This window comes from Epinephelus moara, chromosome 8 (assembly GCF_006386435.1).
Source record: "Epinephelus moara isolate mb chromosome 8, YSFRI_EMoa_1.0, whole genome shotgun sequence".
Lineage (NCBI taxonomy): Eukaryota > Metazoa > Chordata > Actinopteri > Perciformes > Serranidae > Epinephelus > Epinephelus moara.
Genome location: NC_065513.1, coordinates 24,417,146 through 24,434,581, shown reverse-complemented (window position 1 = coordinate 24,434,581; position 17,436 = coordinate 24,417,146). Strand labels below are relative to the sequence as shown.

General features: G+C 42.0%; 1 protein-coding gene across 3 annotated transcripts in view; it reads right to left on the bottom strand.

The window, feature by feature from the left end:
- The window catches only part of unc5ca (unc-5 netrin receptor Ca), a 283,732-nt gene that overhangs the window by 109,420 nt on the left and 156,876 nt on the right, over positions 1 to 17,436 (bottom strand). For all 3 annotated transcript variants that reach the window (XM_050050565.1, XM_050050566.1, XM_050050567.1), the window contains one exon: positions 15,312 to 15,455. In XM_050050565.1, coding sequence (XP_049906522.1) covers positions 15,312 to 15,455 — 144 coding nt within the window. The remainder of the gene's footprint in view (positions 1 to 15,311; positions 15,456 to 17,436) is intronic.

The following is a 17,436-nucleotide window of genomic DNA, read 5'->3' as shown; positions in this document are numbered from 1 at the left end:
TCACCTTGGACCAGTCTGGCCATTCTCCTCTGACCTCTGGCATCAACAAGGCATTTTCACCCAGAGAACTGCTGCTCACTGGGTATTTTCTCTTTTTCGGACCATCCTCTGTAAACCCTAGAGATGGTTGTGTGTGAAAATCCCAGTAGATCAGCAGTTTCTGAAATACTCAGAGCAGCCCGTCTGGCACCAACAAACATGCCACGTTCAAAGTCATTTAAATCACCTTTCTTCCCCATTCCTCATTTGACCTTCAGCAGGTCTTCTTGGCCATGTCTACATGCTCAAATGCATTGAGTTGTTGCCATGTGATTGACTAATTAGCTGTGTTACGAGTAGCAGTTGAACAGGTGTACCTAATAAAGTGGCCAGTAGGTATATTGTAAGGAACATATTGTTAAGTTAGGAGCTACTTTGTAAGCAACAAAATTTGTTTGAATCTTTGTTGGTGAGCACTTTAACAAGATAATCCATCTACCTCACAGTTGCACCACCATAAGCCGTCTCCAATGTCATTTCTGAGAATTTGGCATTACATCCAACCATTCTCACAACCCCAGACCACATGTAACCACACCAGCACAGGACCTTAACATTAAGCGACTTCACCTGCAAGATCTTCAGAAACCCTGGTTTGCACGACCACAGAATTTCTGCAAAAAAACTGTAAGAAACATCTCAGGGCTGCTCATATCAGTGACCTTAGGTGCTGTATCGTAGGCAACTGGACTTGCTTTAGTTTCTTGAAGATGTTTCATCTCTCATCTAAGAGGCTTCTTCAGCTCTAACATACTGATGCGGAGTCACAGGCTTCGAACTCTGTGTGGGTGTGAACCCTCACAGAGTCACTGAGGTCACATGTGAGCTCTGAGTTTCACAGTTGTTGAGGGACTCATGGGACCCTCTGTAAGAGTTCACACCCACACAGAGTTCGAAGCCTGCGACTCTGCACCAGTCTGTTAGAACTGAAGAAGCCTCTTGGATGAGAGGCGAAACGTCTTCAAGAAACACAACCAAGTCCAGTTGCCTACGATATAGCACTTAAGATTACCATAACACGGATGACTGAGAATCTTCACCGTCACCTCAGTGGCTGTTCTCTGATGATCTTGCAGGTGAAGAAGCCAGATGTGGAGGTCCTGGGTTGGCTCATTAGACTGGTTGGATGTACTGCCAAATTCTCAGAAACCATGCTGGAGACAGCTTATGGTAGTGAAATGAACATTCAGTTCACGTGCAACAGCTCTGCGGGACATTCCTGCAGTCAGCATGCCAATGGCACCCCAAAATTTGCTACATCAGTGGCATTGTGTTGTGATGCACATTTTTGAGTGGCCTTTTATTGTGACCAACCCGAGGTACACCTGTACAACAATCATGCTGTTTAATAAGCATTTGATGTGCCACACCTGTGAGGTGGATGGGTTATAGTTTATGTTTGCAAAGTGTTCACTAACAGATTTTAAATGTGTAAAAAAAGATAGAACTAAGCCTTTTGTGTGCATATAAAAAAGTATTAGAGCTTTGATTTCAACTCATAAAATCAGAAGCAAAAACGACAGTGTTACGATTGTATTTTGTTCGGTGTAAAAAGCAGCAGGAGATGAGCTACAGACTCATGAGAGGTAGGAGAATGTGCTTAGAAGGCGTTTGAGGTGACCATGCTGCCTACTTTCTAGAAATACATTACTGACAAAGCTTTTAAGGTTTCTAAAACTCTCAAGAATATCTTCCTACGTAAATGATGAGGTCTAATTTCATGCAATATCAATCTAATCATTATCAGATTCCGTGTGGAGAGCTATGTAAGAGAGTTATGTGAGGACACAGAGTATGGCTGAGGCTGAATGATAACTTCATAATACAGTCAATCCCTGTGGGGGATGACAGCCTGAACAGAGCATGATGGTTCATTATGGGAGTAATCACCCAAAGCTTTAGCCCTAAATCCACCACATGGCTACCCACACAACACACAGAGACACACGTACATGGACAGATACTGAAAGACAAAGGGAGAGCAAAAGAGACGGTGAGATACTGTCACAGTGAGGAGAATACACACAGGAGATGGAGACTAACAAGCAGGCACAACACATACATGGAGACAGAACAACATCAAACACAAATGGTGAGATAGCCACAGTGGGACAGAAAAACAGACTCGCAAACGCAAACGTGCAAAATCTGCCGACACAAGGAGAGAATGAGGAAGTGATTGAGGGGTGAGACACACGTCTCTCATGCCAGCCAATTCCAGGAACAATTTCCTGGTCTTAATTAGTAAGGGAGATGGTGAAATGAGGAGTTGGTTGTGAGAGTTGATTTCCATAAAGATTGAGAATGAAATTAAAGGAGATTAAAGCAAACCGCTCGGGGGATGAACAGACAACACACACACGCAGACACACACTGATATTCACACATAGGGCTAAGCTAGTGGGCTACGGCAGACGAAATTTCTGCCAGTTTGGTCGCAAAAGTGTGTGTTTGAGAGTGTGCGTGCGTTTCAGAGAAAGAGTGAATGTGACATTGTGTGAACGACACCAGGGGACCATGAATTCACGTCAGTGGAAGGTGTGTGTTTTTGTGCATGTGTGCAAATATGTGCCCAAGGGAAATATGTGCACAGGAGAGGAGGGACAGCTGTGTCCTATCATTCACTGACCCCACTTCACTCCCAAACTGCAGATAACGCTATCTGGCTTCATAAATATAACAAAAGCAAAGATAAATTCACTGAACAACTTAGAACCACAACGGGGTTGAAAAGTACAGAGGGCAACCTTGTAGAGCATTCTTCAGTGTGAACTCCCTTATATATACACAATAAAGCAGTGTAAGCATCTATTCAGAAATGACCTTTCTTGCATAAACTCATCTTTTTTCCTCTCACTCTATCTCAGCCACCTCGTCTCCCTCCCTCCCCGTCTCTCTCCGCATCCTTCCTTCTCTCTCGAAAACTTCTTCCACTGCTCGACTGAAACTGTTATTATGTTTGTGGTGAGTTTGTTGCCTCAGGCACCCCTACATAAGCACATTTCAGAGCAATTATCCAAAATGGGTGTCTCTGCCTGCATGCTACCCATGCCAAATCATAACGGTTTCCCCTGGTGGAGCTGCTCAAGCAATAAAGAGCAATGCGAGATGCTTGGGAAGAAAGTATCAAGCAAAGTACTCTCCTTAAGTCTCAGGGAGGATAATTTGGACATTCAATTTCCTACACGATTGCATGCAATGGAAATAATCAGACCTCTGGCTTAGAAAAAAAAATAAATGATGTAAGTGATAAAGCACACAAGAGGGTAAGGTAATATTTAATAAACTGAGAAAAAATAAAATGTTAATGGATTTGTAATTAAAACACATTTGTATTAAATTATAAAAATTAAAGTTGTAAACATGAAAGAGTTCCTGCTGTGGATATGTATAGTTTTCTGCTTGGGAAAGTCATTAAATGCTGTGATTTCAAAAGTTACTGAATTACTGTGCTGCATTATAATATTTAGCTTGATAACCATAAATTCTGTCCTCATCTTACAGGTTTTAAAATATTTTTCGAGGAGTAGCTCATCTATGCAAAATTACAAAAGTTTATTTATTTATTTTCCCCATGACAACATGAGTGTTTCCTCAGGCCACAGGGTGTTTAGACTTAGGGCTGTGGTATTTTGTGGTCCGTTACCTCCTCAATCTGTGGGCACTCTTATGCACAACTTCAAATAACCAATAGAGCCCCAATATATTAAAAAAGGAAGGCTTGAAGGTAGCCTGTGACCTTGAGTGTCACAGTCATTTTCAGTGTGGTTATATAGGGAGTCATTTTCTCTAAGTGACTTTAGAGAGTCTCCTTCCACTCAGACCAGTTCTTTCGCTGAACTCTCCACCCTGTCATTTCAACACTTCCCAACCTGTGATCAGCCCGAGACATCAGACAAGGTCTTTCCATCCACAGTCAAGTTCTGTACAAGTAAACAACTCAGTCCCCTGACATGGCACCAGGAATCTGATGCATAATGAACAGAATGAATGAAACAACTCAAAATAAAATGGTTTCATCAATAATAATCTAACATGAAAATATTTCAGTGAAATAGAGAAGAAAATTCTCTTAGTCTAGAGAATTAGCCTGTCATCATGGACTGTTCAAGCCTTTAGACTTGTAGGAGTCTTGCTGTGCATTCCAACCCTCACACTACCATACTACATAGTATGCCAGAAAAAGACTTAGGCCCAGTCCCAATACCCCCCACTACCCCTTGCCCTTGAAATGAAGCAAAAAGGGGTAGGGGTTGAAATCTTTCCCTAGGAATTGGGACACCACTCACTACGTCACCGTGTCAGTTACGTTCACGCATACGTAACTATTTTAAACAGGAAGCTGCGAGCCATCTCGTTTCCAACCGGCATCTACAACGGAGTCTCCAGTTGAGTTCATCCTACTGATCGCGTTTGCATTATTCGTCATGCTTAGTTTGATGAACAACAGACGACAGGGGACTTCTGCTAGCTAGCTAGCTAGCTAGCTAACGAGCTAACATTACGAGGCAGCATAGTTATACTAGCTGGCGTGTTATTGTAATGTGAAAAATCCGACAATTTTGCAGAACAGGACAGATGACAGATGCCAGATAGTGCGAGCTAGCTAGCTAGCTAACAAGCAACCCGAAGATGGTAACGTTAGCCATGTATGAACTTTTTTCCCTGTCTCTTGCTTGGTGGTAGCCATGGCGACGTCTACCCCTCGCTGGCAAGTCAGCATGTGAAATCCCTCGCTCCGAAGGGCTAGTTTCATACCCACTATCCCTCGTTATGCCCCCTGCCCCTACACGCAAAAAGGAATTGGGACACCCTTACCCCTCGCGGGAATGTGCAAATATAGGGGTAGGGCCAAGGGGGGGTATTAGGACTGGCCCTTAGTATGTCCCAATACATACTGTGTCAAACGCAGTATGCCAAAAATACCAGGACGTTCAACGACATCTGGTTTGATTTTGAAGTATGTAAGCCAGCATGCTTTTCTGGCTATTCTGACCCACAAACCTATGCGCAGTGGACGATACGTCACATCGACTGAGCCGCAAACAGATGACAGCAGTAAGACGGTCAAAGTCCAGGGCGTGATGTTATGAGAAAGCGGTATGTCCCGATTGTGTGCATACTGCATGCAACAGTACATACTTTTTAAGGGCAACTGCAGTACATAGTAAAAGTAACTTGTAAAAAGAAAAAGTATGAGATCTGGAACGCACCCTTAGCTTTTTATGCTAGTCAAAAGGGCTGACATGTTGTGGTGAGTTGGAATATATGCTACATACAGTATGCTTTTGTCCAACCAAATTCTCATTGGTCGGACAATATCTGGTGTTACTTTCATAAAGCCGTGCTCCTGTGAAAGTGCCCAGATGATAGTGCTTGTGCACTTTGGAAGCACAACACCTTTTCCGCCTAGACACTTTGGTTGCTATGATACGAAATAACCATGGAAGTAAAAATGTCGGCACAAGGTAGAGTGCTCGCTTCGGCCTTTGCTCTGGATGAAGGGAAGGCTGAAGCACACAAGGATGGCTTGGATTAAGTAATTTCTCCTCTATGTTTGTTGTTCAGCACTGGTACACGTGGGACGGTCAACTTGGTATTTGTCCTGGCCCTCCACTAACCCTTCCTCCACTGTGATTGGACAGTTGGGTGACAGTGATAGACTATTTTACCCAAAGCAATGGTGCAATTACCAAGACTTTCTCTGGTTGACTACAGCCCTAAAAATGTCTTTGTTACTTTAAAATGAAGATAAATTGTGCTCTAGCAAAAGCAGACATTTATGAGTTGACTAAAATCTTTGTTTGATCTGAAAAGACATTTTTGACTTTCAACCAGCTCCAGTGATATATTCATCACTTTGTGGAATAAAATTCAGCCATTCGCTTATCTGTTGGATAAATCTGTCTTTGTACTTCATGCTTAACAACTCACAACTAACATTTTTATTGAGTTTCTTTCTGCAAATTCCCTTTTTTTATTTTAACCTTTGACTAATACAGTTCAAATGGTTCCGGGAGACACCTCCAGTGTCAATGAGACATGACAAACCCTTCTGCCTGCCTGAAAGTTCTCCCTTTATTTGTCTTTTAAAATAATGTTAATATACAAAAAGTACAAAAAGGCATATAATGCAGATTGATACATAATCTGTTTTTTTTTCCTTTTACACTTGGACTTTAGAAAGTGACTTGAGTTTTCGCAGTGAAATCAACACTGTGGCTTACCACTTTAACACTTGAGAGTATGCTAAAGCAGTCCTTGACATCTGGGAAAGAGCTCAGTGGCTTACGGCGATGGTGAGACATCATAACCGCACATCCACACAGACGCACACACTATGGGTTCTCGCTATAAAAATGTTTATTCAGTGTTTGTGACCATCATGAAGTCTTTCTCAGAGCCTGAAACCAAGACACTTTGATGATGTCATCCAGAGAAAAGCACTGAGAGTTTTCCACTAACAGCATCTGGAGAAGTGTCAGGGTGAGTGTGGAGGGAGAAACAGCACAGATCTTTTGGTTCATATCAGTTTTAATTTGACTATGCATTAATGAAGCTGCCATTTCATGAAGGGGAAAAAAGGTGAAATGTCATTGAGACTGTGGTTGTTGAGGCGATGTGGTTTCTGCGGTGAGGAGCAAGTTTCATACTAGTAAGGTTGGCTTACAAACTGCAGTTGTTTCCAGCTGATGGGTGCGCAGATGGCTGCCTATGTTTTTATAGGCTGCATGTAGGTTTAAACCTGAATGAGTGTACAAGAGTTTAGTTTTAATGAATGCTTAAAGTCTAACACAAGAAATCCCTGTTGAGCCTTGTTTTTCTTAGTGTAATTCATCCATGATTGAAGGAAAACCTAAATACATGCAGCTGAGACATTTGCATCATAAACAAAACAGAAGAAAATTCACTCACAGACATTTTCCAGTTGACACAAGTCGCTGCCTGGGTTGCTGCGTCCCAGAGTGTCTGGACTCCTGATTGCTATGCACACACGTCTCAGTGGAAGGTGGCAGAACAAATTGCCATCATCAGAAATTTGTGTGTCTGGGATGTTTGTGTGTGCATGTGTGTGTGTGTTTATGTGTGCGCCCTTCACATATCCCTAATCTGTTGACAGGGAAAGACTTGACCTGCTAGCAGCAGGGCCAAAGAGCATGACCGACACTGAATGCACATCTGTGTGTATATAAGTGTCTGTGTTTCGCTTATCCCGTGTACGTGCCTGAAATACTGTGCAAGTGTGTGTATTCATCTCACCTGCTTTATAAACTTGAATTAAGCTGCCTGTGTGCACCCATAACTCAGCTAAAGTGCCCTGCTCCTACGACCAACAAATCACTCAGAGATTTAATATCTCTGATTGTGCGTTTGACACTTTTACAGCCACAACACTGATTGCCATTATCCAGCTACAAACTGAGTATTCAGATAATGCCTTCAAGTGTTAATTCTACAGTTATTAAAACAGCCTGAAGATGCTGGAGTATGAGGAGGATGGAGGCGAAAAAGAGAGCGCGAGTGACAGAACGAAACAATAAGCACATGATGAGCAAAGCGAGAGAAAAAGCACGACAGGAGGAGACATCAGGAGAGGGGAAAAATAAGAAAATGAGTGGGAAGAGGAGATGGGAATGCAGGAGAGAAATGCTGAATTGCTACTGCATGGTGCGGTGGAAAAGACACTTTGCTCAGCAAGCTCTGGCTGCCAGGAAGCATTTTAATCACAACAGTAGATCCAAATAGGAGCCGAAAGCGGGGTAGGTCAGGAGGTTGGGTCGATTTGAAGTAAAAGGTTATCGCAAGAGGGGGCTGAGTGTAATCAGATCTGGTTAAGGGAAAAATCACTGTTATAATGCAAAGAGAGAAAGTGAAGGACGGAGGGACAGACAAAGTCAGAGGGAAAATACACACTCGGCAGAAAGAAAAAAGAAAAGAATGAGCGTGATCTGAAGAGAAAGGGAGAAAGAGTAAAGTCAAAGAGAGGCAGGAGTTCTATCATCTTTCTCCTCCCTGATATCTATTGGCCCTTCAAGCCTTCTTAGAAGCATCCTCCATCACCATCTCTCAACCTAACCTCCAGAAGAGGTCTTACGTGTGTGAAATACTAGAAATACTATAAACCCTGTGTGAAGAAGTTGATTGAAAACAGGGGGAAAATGATGCGAGATACGTAGCATGCCAGTCTGCTTTTGATACACTGGCTGCCATTTAAAAACTAGGCAGCACTTGAACAGTCTAAATTATTCATATACGACCAAATACAGAATATATTAGTATCTCAGTGATGCAAAGTAATTTCAGCAACATGTTATAAGTAAGCGGTGTTGCAGAAGTGGATGATTTTTGGTGCCCTATAGAATTATTCATAGTGTAAATAATATGTGAATAAATTAGACTGAGGAAGACAAAAACAAAACAAGTAGAAAAAATAAAAAGCAAAAACTAGATAAAATTCTTAAATAATATTAGGATAAATTCAGATGCTGGTTGTTGTACTGTTTTTGTGTTGCTCAACTTATCTGCTGCTTTTGACACTGTAGATCATGGCATATTTATTGATCGATTGGAGAGCTTGGTAGGCGTGACTGGTGATGCTTTAGACTGGTTTAGATCTTACCTAAGTAACGGAAACTTTCTTCATATCAATTGGGAATGCTTCCTCTAGCCACGCTAATATCACCTGCGGCGTTCCTCAAGGGTTTATTCTTGGTCCTTTACTGTTTAGTATCTACATGTTACCACTGGGTCAGGTCATCTGAAATGTCAATATTTCTTTTATTTTTATGCAGATGACGCACAAACCTATTTATCTGTACATGCATCAGACCACTCCTCAATTACTTCTCTTATAGACTGTATTGCAGCCATGAGGTCCTGGATGGCTTGTAACTTGTCAATGACAAAAGTGAAGTGATGGTGTTTGGACCCAAAACACATAGACAATGTCAGTATAATTCTAGTTTCCCAGGGTTTGCAGTGCACCCATGAGGCCAGAAATCTGGAAGTGATCTTTGATTCGGATTTGAATTTCTCTAAACATTTAGCAGGATTACCAAATCAGCTGTCGGTCAAATCAGGAGTATTTTCAAAATTAGATCATTTCTTTCTTTTAGCAACGCACAAACTCTCATTCATGCTTTTGTTTCCAATCATCTAGATTATTGTAACTCTTTATTTGCCGGACTACATGAATAAAGTTTTTTAATATTAGAACAGAAAAATAGTGAAAAGGGAAACTGGAGTGTGGAATCTGGAGTGTCTGGCGACATTGACACTGCCTCAGAGTGATGCAGATACACAAACATTATCTCTCTTTCTCTCACACACTCAAACACACACTCAGCCATACATTCATACACCAGCTACCTCGTTGAAAAGGTAAGCCACTCAACAATGTGGCCTTCAGTTCTCAGTATGTTTTCATTCCTGTTCTGCTGGTGTCTACATTAACATGTTTACCTCAGAGAATCCCAGACGCCTGTATACGTACGCTTGCCTCGCATCTGTCTCTCAGCGTGTATCAGCCCAAACGTAAGCCAAAAACAGCACATTACCCAGCACTCATTGCACCCCGAGGAGGACCCATTCCATTCGAAATGTTATTAGCGGAGCTTAGAAGGATATTTCTGACTGTGTCACTAACTCTCTGCTGACAGACAGAAAACATCCTTACATACCAAAGCAATGCAAAGAGTAGTAAGGCTCTGTTCTAAATTCAAACAGTCCTACAAGCCAAATTAACTAAGAAATATATTGCAGCAATACCGCCACACAACTGTAATGCTGTATTGTATATTGTGTAAGCTTAAGTCAGCTCATTTTTTTCAATGAATGTACAAGTGTATATTTACTGTATTCAAAAAATCTGGTAGAGGGCCAATTTGAATTGTGATGTAGTAATCTACAAAATATATTATTACTCTCTGAACTAGTGTGTAAGACTACTACAGCATGTTATGCACTATGCAATTTGTGTTCTGTAAATACAATTTTATGTTATCATTTGTTCTCTGTTTTATTAAAGGTATACTATGTAGAATCTGTCAGCTACTGTTTGTAAAGAGTATAGCTGGCAAACATGAAAGTGAAAAGCCAAGCCCAGATTCACTGTAGTTTTAGAACAAACTTTGTTATCTAATGACCTTCCATCATTCCATCCATCCATTTCATCCATTTTCATCTGCTTATCCGGGTCATGGGGGCAGCAGGCCAAGCAAAGCGCCCTAGACATCCCTTTCCCCAGCAACACTTTCCAGCCCCTCCTGGGGAAACCTAAGGTGTTCCCAGGCCAGATGAGATATGTAATCCCTCCAGAGTGTTCTGGGTCTGCCCCGGGGCCTCCTACCAGTGGGACATGCCTGGAACACCTCTAATGGGAGGCGCCCAGGAGGCATCCTGATCAGATGCCCCTCAACTGACCCCTTTCAACACGAAGGAGCAGGGGCTCTAGTTCGAGCTCCCCCCTCCAGATGTCCGAGCTCCTTACCCTATCTTTAAGGCTGAGCCCAGCCACCCCACAGAGGAAACTCATTTCGGCTGCTTGTATCCGCAATCTCATTATTTTGGTCACTACCCAGAGCTTCAAGAAGACCTTAATGAAACAGCATATTCAGACTTTGAGGAACTCGCCCGGTATGGTATGCCTCACCAAAACTCCTAATAACAGCCTGATCCGCAGGTTATGGGTTGACCTGCGCAATACTGCAACTTGGTGTACCTCCACGCTTTTTTTCAGCACTGTGTCTGCAGCTTTTTTTTCACTTCCTCTCGGATGCATGCTACTTACAGTCTGGCACCTGCTGACTCTTTCTTCTTCTTCACTTTTTTTTAAAGTCCCAACCTCACCGGCACGCTGTGCCCATAAATGTCCCGACCACAGCAAAATGACAAGAAAATAAGAAAGCACAGACTGAGGGCAGGGTCTCTACAGATGAATACACAGCCATAGAGGGTCATAAGTGACGATTGAGAGGGATTACTTTTATATGAGTCTATACATTTTTTTTTTTTTTTTAGGAAAATCCTGTGTAGTATATCGCCAAAAATAAACCCCTAATACGTAATTTTTGTTAGCTTCCTTCAAAATGCAGATAAATTAAATGAATGAAAAATAAATACAGGTGTTTAAACCAGCGTGTCGATAAATAAATGAAGCATCCAAGTCCTGCAAAAGTGAAAATGCGAGACATATTTACAGCCAAATAAAACAGCCTTAGTGAAAAACAAGGGTCAACATGATGGATTTCCTTTTCCAGCACGTTATAAGACCAACTTGGGAAAACAAGATTTCCAGGGTGCGTGTCTGTTAGAGTGATACTGTCTGTTAAAGTACTACATCTGGGGATGTGTGCAGTTTGTTCTGAGTGTCTGCTGAATGAACTCTATCAAAGCCCTCAGTTGTCCTTTTGATAGTTCACTCAAGCAGAGCCACATTGTCAGTGTAAGGCAGGTAAACTGAGGACATGGGATCGATTTTGTTATTGGTCTTTCTTCTCTGCTTGACCTTTCTATAACCTAAGCACTCAGACGAGTCCCAGTTGTCTTATATGGTTGAATTGACCAGAGCAATGACGCTTGGAAAACTACTGTTGAGGGTTCAATTCTCAGGCCAGTGAAAGGAGCTTTGAAGGAACAATCCATTCTGTTATATGAGGCTGACATTGAAAGAACAAACAAGGCGTCTTTTTAGGTGATTTCTATCAAACATCTCCACTCCCCTGCCACACACTTTCTGCAGAGCCGCCAAGTGACCATCATTCACACCAGGATTTAAAATTTTCCTTCCCCTGGACTGTTGTTTAGGGTCTAACAATCCTAAATTGATTTCCCTGTGTGATCACTGTGTATGCAGTGTGACATGGTAACACTGTCTGCTAGAGTGATATTGAGTCTGCTTGGGTTTAGTCTGGCCCGTGTTCTTCTGGTGACCTTATAGTCAGACTCCCAGTTGTCAAATTAAATTCTTCACCAGACCATAACAGGAAGCTACTGATGGTAGACTGAAAGTTAAAGAGCTAAATGTCTGCTTAGAAAAGTTCCCCCACCATTTATCATTCGGTGTAAAATCCATGTTGAAGGTTCTGCCCAACTACTAGTATTTTCCTATGACAGTCAAAATACATGGGGCACAGATGAGATGCATTAAGTAGGTGGAGTCTACTACACAGACTCCTTCTTTGTAGAGTATGGTTGCGAATCAACTTCAGGATGCATTGATTTGATTGATTTATTTTAATGTGAAGTGTAAAAACAGCCACAAGGTTTCTCTGCTGTGTTGCATTGCCTCTGGTACAATTACGTTAACAGGTTGTACTCATTTTTTATACTGTTCTATGTAGTTTTTACCTGCTGGAGAGTCGCAAAGCAACATGTATGGACAAAAAAGCCGACAAGCCCTTTATACCCTGGTTTTTACTTGACCTACCTGTACTTGTACTTTGTATGTGCATTAGCCACTGGACACAACAATTTCCCTATGGGGATTAATAAAGTACCTGTCTATCTATCTATCTATCTATCTATCTATCTATCTATCTATCTATCTATCTAAGCCATGTAAAAATACAGTTAAGCGAGCTTCTATGGTAGAAGCTTAAGTTGATTATAACAGACGCAATCTGCTGCAGGCATGCTGCGGCATACATTTCATGCCACATCTGTACCTAATGTATTTTGGCTGTCAGTCTTTAGTGTATATGTACACACAGTATACTGTATACTTGTATACTTCATGATAGTAATGTGCCTCTGTACATCAAAAGAAAGCCAAATACTATGTATGGTCATATTTGTTAAGCAATACCCATTCAATATGTTCTGTAAATTAACATATTATTAATTCATGACTTGTTTTAGACAATGTAGGAAGATGATGTGAGTGGTGCATTCAGAAATACACATTCCGAGTGCTGAAAGACACTCTGGCACAAACTGGACTGTTTGTACATTCAGAGCACTGTCTGAATGTACCATTTGGTTAGTGGCAGAGCGCAATCTGGGCACTCTGTGTGTGTGGAGATGAAGCAGCAGAGTAGAGCCCTGCGCGGGACTGTTTTCTTCATCACGCTCCTGCCCGCTCCCGCTGAATTTCTGACCATTACCGCCCGCAACCGCAACGTGTGTGTTACACTCCCGCCCGCACCCGCAATGTGTATGTCCACTCCGGCCCACTCCCGCAAAACTCTGAGAATTTATGCCCGCACAGTAATAGAGATGCATTGATTTTGTGTCTTCTCCCGTCCCGCAGAAGAAAACACATCATTTTATAAGCTATTAATAAAGAGATCCATGGGGTTGTTTGTTTCGTTTCCCTGGCCTGCATGTCTTTTGACGCACTGGTCAGGAATAGCGCTCCTATTTCGTTGTTTTCATTTAGTTTTTAATGAAATAAAGGCTGTTTCATATTCTATTCTCCTCCTCTGTATTTTATTTATTTTTCTACCTTTATATAATCACGCAGTGATTGAGGTTAAGGTCTCTTTTCTAAGAGAGACCTGAATAAGAAACATTAATGAGATAAAGATAAAGCCTATGCTCAATAACACCGGCATCATCACGCCTCTTTATGTAATTAACAAATAGCAACGAGAGTAGGCTGTGAGTGGCTCAAATAACACTAATAAATAACATAAAATAAACAAAGTTAACGAATGAAACGAATGAATTTAACAAATGAATCACTTGGCCATAATATTGCTGTGGAGGAAGAGAATGTTGCTGACCGACTGCGGTCCCAATCCCGTGCGTCTCTCTTCCAAGATGCGCCCACAGACACTAAAGGCCTGCTCTGAAGGCGCACTGGATGCGGGGATACTGAAGATGAAACGCGCCAGCTTTGAGAGCGCTGGGAAGTAGAGGGCTCAGTGCGCCTTCAGACCTTGTTTGAGCTTCTTTTGCACATTTGTTAACTCCATCCTGTTGCTATAGGCTACATCCCAATCCTGCAGTGTTTTTTTTTAGCCACCCGTTCCTGCCCGCAGCAAAGTTCAAATCGCCCGCTCCCGCAAGATTTGGGTTGGGTCCCGCCGGGTCCCCAATCCCAATGCAGCCCTCTACAGCAGAGCACCGAGTGGAGTGAATGTGTGATTAATTTAATCATTCGTTGATTAATGTAGAAATAGAACGCTCTGTTTCTTCGACCAACAGGGCTCTCATTTTAGTGTAGAGCGTCAGACTGAATTTATGAACGCACCATGTCACTCAATTTCTGGGACTGCGAGTGTTACTTGAATAAGTAAACACTGACCAGCGGGACCAGACTGGCCTACCTGTATGCTCTCACTTAGTGGATGGATGATTCGACAGGATTGCTGAAGGTGGGATGGCTGCTTTGTGGTTAATTACTACGATAACCCTTAATATGCATAACATTATTAATCCCTACAACAGTAAATACTTTTTCCTTAACCTGATATGAAGTGTGCACTGCACGTGAGCATTTTTGATGATCGCCTCTGTCAAATTCTTTCATCTTATTGCATTTAACCATAGCTGTCTTCGATTTTGTTGATGTCAGTGGCGACTGGTATGCGATAAAATTTAAGTCCTGAGTCATTACTCTTTCTATTCTGGCTCCCATTAACGCAACAAGATTAAATTTTAAGACTGCTATGTAGCCTACAGCCCTGTGGTGGCAAGTCGTGTTCTGCCTCGAGCTAACAAACTGACGTCATTGTGACATCGACCCTAAAAGGGTCTACACACCGCCACACACTTCTAGTGAGTCATAATTAATGATTGAGAGATATTGCTTTTGTATGAGTCTATAAATATATATATATTTTTTTTAATACAAAAAATCCTGCATGCTATACCTTTAATTCTGTCTAATTTATATCAGCCTCATTGTTCACTGCCTTCTCAGAGGTCAAATTACTGCTAATACCAACCAACACTTCCTGCTGCTACAGGTTGGCTTTTATTGTCACAGGAAACACAATGTATTTGTTAGAGGTAAACACTGTCAACCATTCATTTAAAAGGTATCTAAAAAACAAGACAGCTGGCCAGTTTTAAATATTGCAATCCTGGACCCAGGTAAGAGAAGGTGATAACTGCAATTTTCTGTGTGCATGTTTTTTTACAAGCTCTCTTTTCAGTTTTGGGGAAGAAAAAAAAAAAAAAAGACTGAGTCTGCATTTATGTATGTCTTCTATGTCATGAAAAAGTGTCGAGCATTAACACTTGATGAAGTCTCCATGCTCACTCGTGTGTGAACAGTACCCTCTAGTCTTTAATCCTCATATGCGTGTTTACATAAGCGTACTCACATGCGATGCGGACATGTGCCTTGCGGCTTTTGGTGGTTCCAGCGGAGCTCCAGGCCACGCACTGGCACCAGTAATCTTCAGGACCGAACAGCTCCTCCACTTGCTGTCGTGTAATTTCTATACTGGCTTCTCTTACGACCAGACCTGCAGAAGAAAGGAAAAGCACAGGAGAATCAGATTTAGATTCAAGCTAAAAAAGACTGTCTCAGATGGCAAATGAGTCACAACTTCCAGTTGCTCAGTGAACTGCTGATACTCAAGAAATAGTAGTAGCTTAAGTCTGTTTAAGCTTTTACTCTGGTGATATGGCTTTTATGTTAGCTTAAGAAGCACAAGCCAAAGCAGTCCACAGTAAATATCTCAGCAAGTAAATAGAAGGAGATAATCATACAATATCTGCTGCTTGTTTAAAAACCCAGGTCATTCTACTGAGTAGAGTCACTCCGGATTTAATGTAAACTTTGTGAGATTGTTCCTTTGCACTTCTACCCCTTATCTCACTCTGCTCTCCTATTCTCTCTTTTCTCTGGTGTTTTGAAAGCAGCTCCATGTGAAGAATAAGTGTGAAGTTTAAATAGCTGCACCCAGCTGATAGGATTGCAAGGGGAGCACAGATAGAGGAGGAACATAGGAAATGAGGAGCGAGGGACAAACTCAGGATGGAAATATGGGAGACACAGGAAAGGGTGAGGTAGAACACAGGTGCACAAGCAGGAAGAAAAAAAAACATTATGAAAATGACAAATGCATGACAAAGGAAAGGAATAATGAATAAAAAAGAAGTAGGAGGAGGGAGCAAGGAGGGACTGATGAAAGAAAAAATAAGGTTAAGCTCACAAAACAGAAAGGAGGAGGGAAATGAGAGAAATGGTGGACTGGTGGAAGTAATGGAGAGAAACATGACAGAGGCACAGTGAGAGGAAGAGAGAGGATGACAGAATAAGAGGTGGGAGAGGGCAATGAAATGTGAAACGGAAAGGAAAAGGGAAAGGAGATAAAAATGGGTTTTAGGTAAAAGTACGTGGGGACTGGGGAGCAGACGGGCAAAACGCTATGAGAAAAGGTCTTGGCAGTTTATTTCAGGTTCAGCAGTGTTACAAAGACCCAAGTAGCAATCTCTGTGGTGCTCCGCAAATCTGACTTGGGCCTATTACTTATGAAGACTCTCGGTAAGTTCCTGCCAGCAGAGAAATTGACACAAAGTTAAAGTAAGCATGCCAGCATAAAGGCAAAGGGGACCAAGAGGAAGGCAGAGAGTGGAATCCAGCAAGCAGGATTGTGGTGGACCAAAGGCCGTTAATGGCCGGCAAGAGAATTAAAGAGAAAGCCATGAGGGCAAAGAGTAAGAAAGCCAACAAAAGCATTCATGGAGGCTAGCTGGGAGATAGGGAGACATGGCTTTGGGTTAGAAAAGATTGATAAGAAGGGGTATGAAGTTATAATGGATGTAAAGTAAAAAAAGGGATCTTGGAAGATATGGCAATTCAAATAGCACTGATGGCACAGAGGGCAAAGAGGAAAGTGAGACACAGTAAAAAGCTTGTGAAAGGTACTGCTGGCACAACAAGGGATACTAGCAAGTGAGGGGAAGAAAGCTATACAGTCAAAGAGCAAGGATGGTATAAAAAAAGAAAGTAGTGTGAATACCAGCGCTTGAGCAAACTAGCAAACAAGGGAGATTGTTATGGCTTCGCAGCTTTAAACGAAATGGGCAAGGGACACAGCAAGAGAGGTAGAGGCTAAGAAAATGGCAGCTTAAGTGGCAATTATAACCAGCAAGCAACCCAGGACTAAAGCTGAGACAACTAGTAGGCAGGCAGTTGCAATGAGCAAAAAACTCAGCGTGCAGACAAAAAGGACAAAAGGGACAGGGAGGAGGTGGACACCAGTGGGCATGCTACTGCCGAAGTAATGAGGGAAGTAGGGCAATTAAAGTGAATTGTTTAAATGAGCCAGAGAGCTAGTTATAGCAAATGGACTCAAACAAATGCAAAGAAAGCATGTTGGATGGTAGATGAGTGGGATCAGGGGACCTGGGAACACAGTGAGAGGTTCTGGAAGCTTGTGCTACAGAAAAATAAAGGGAGAACATCTGCATTTAAAGTGTTTGCATCACTGTGTGTGT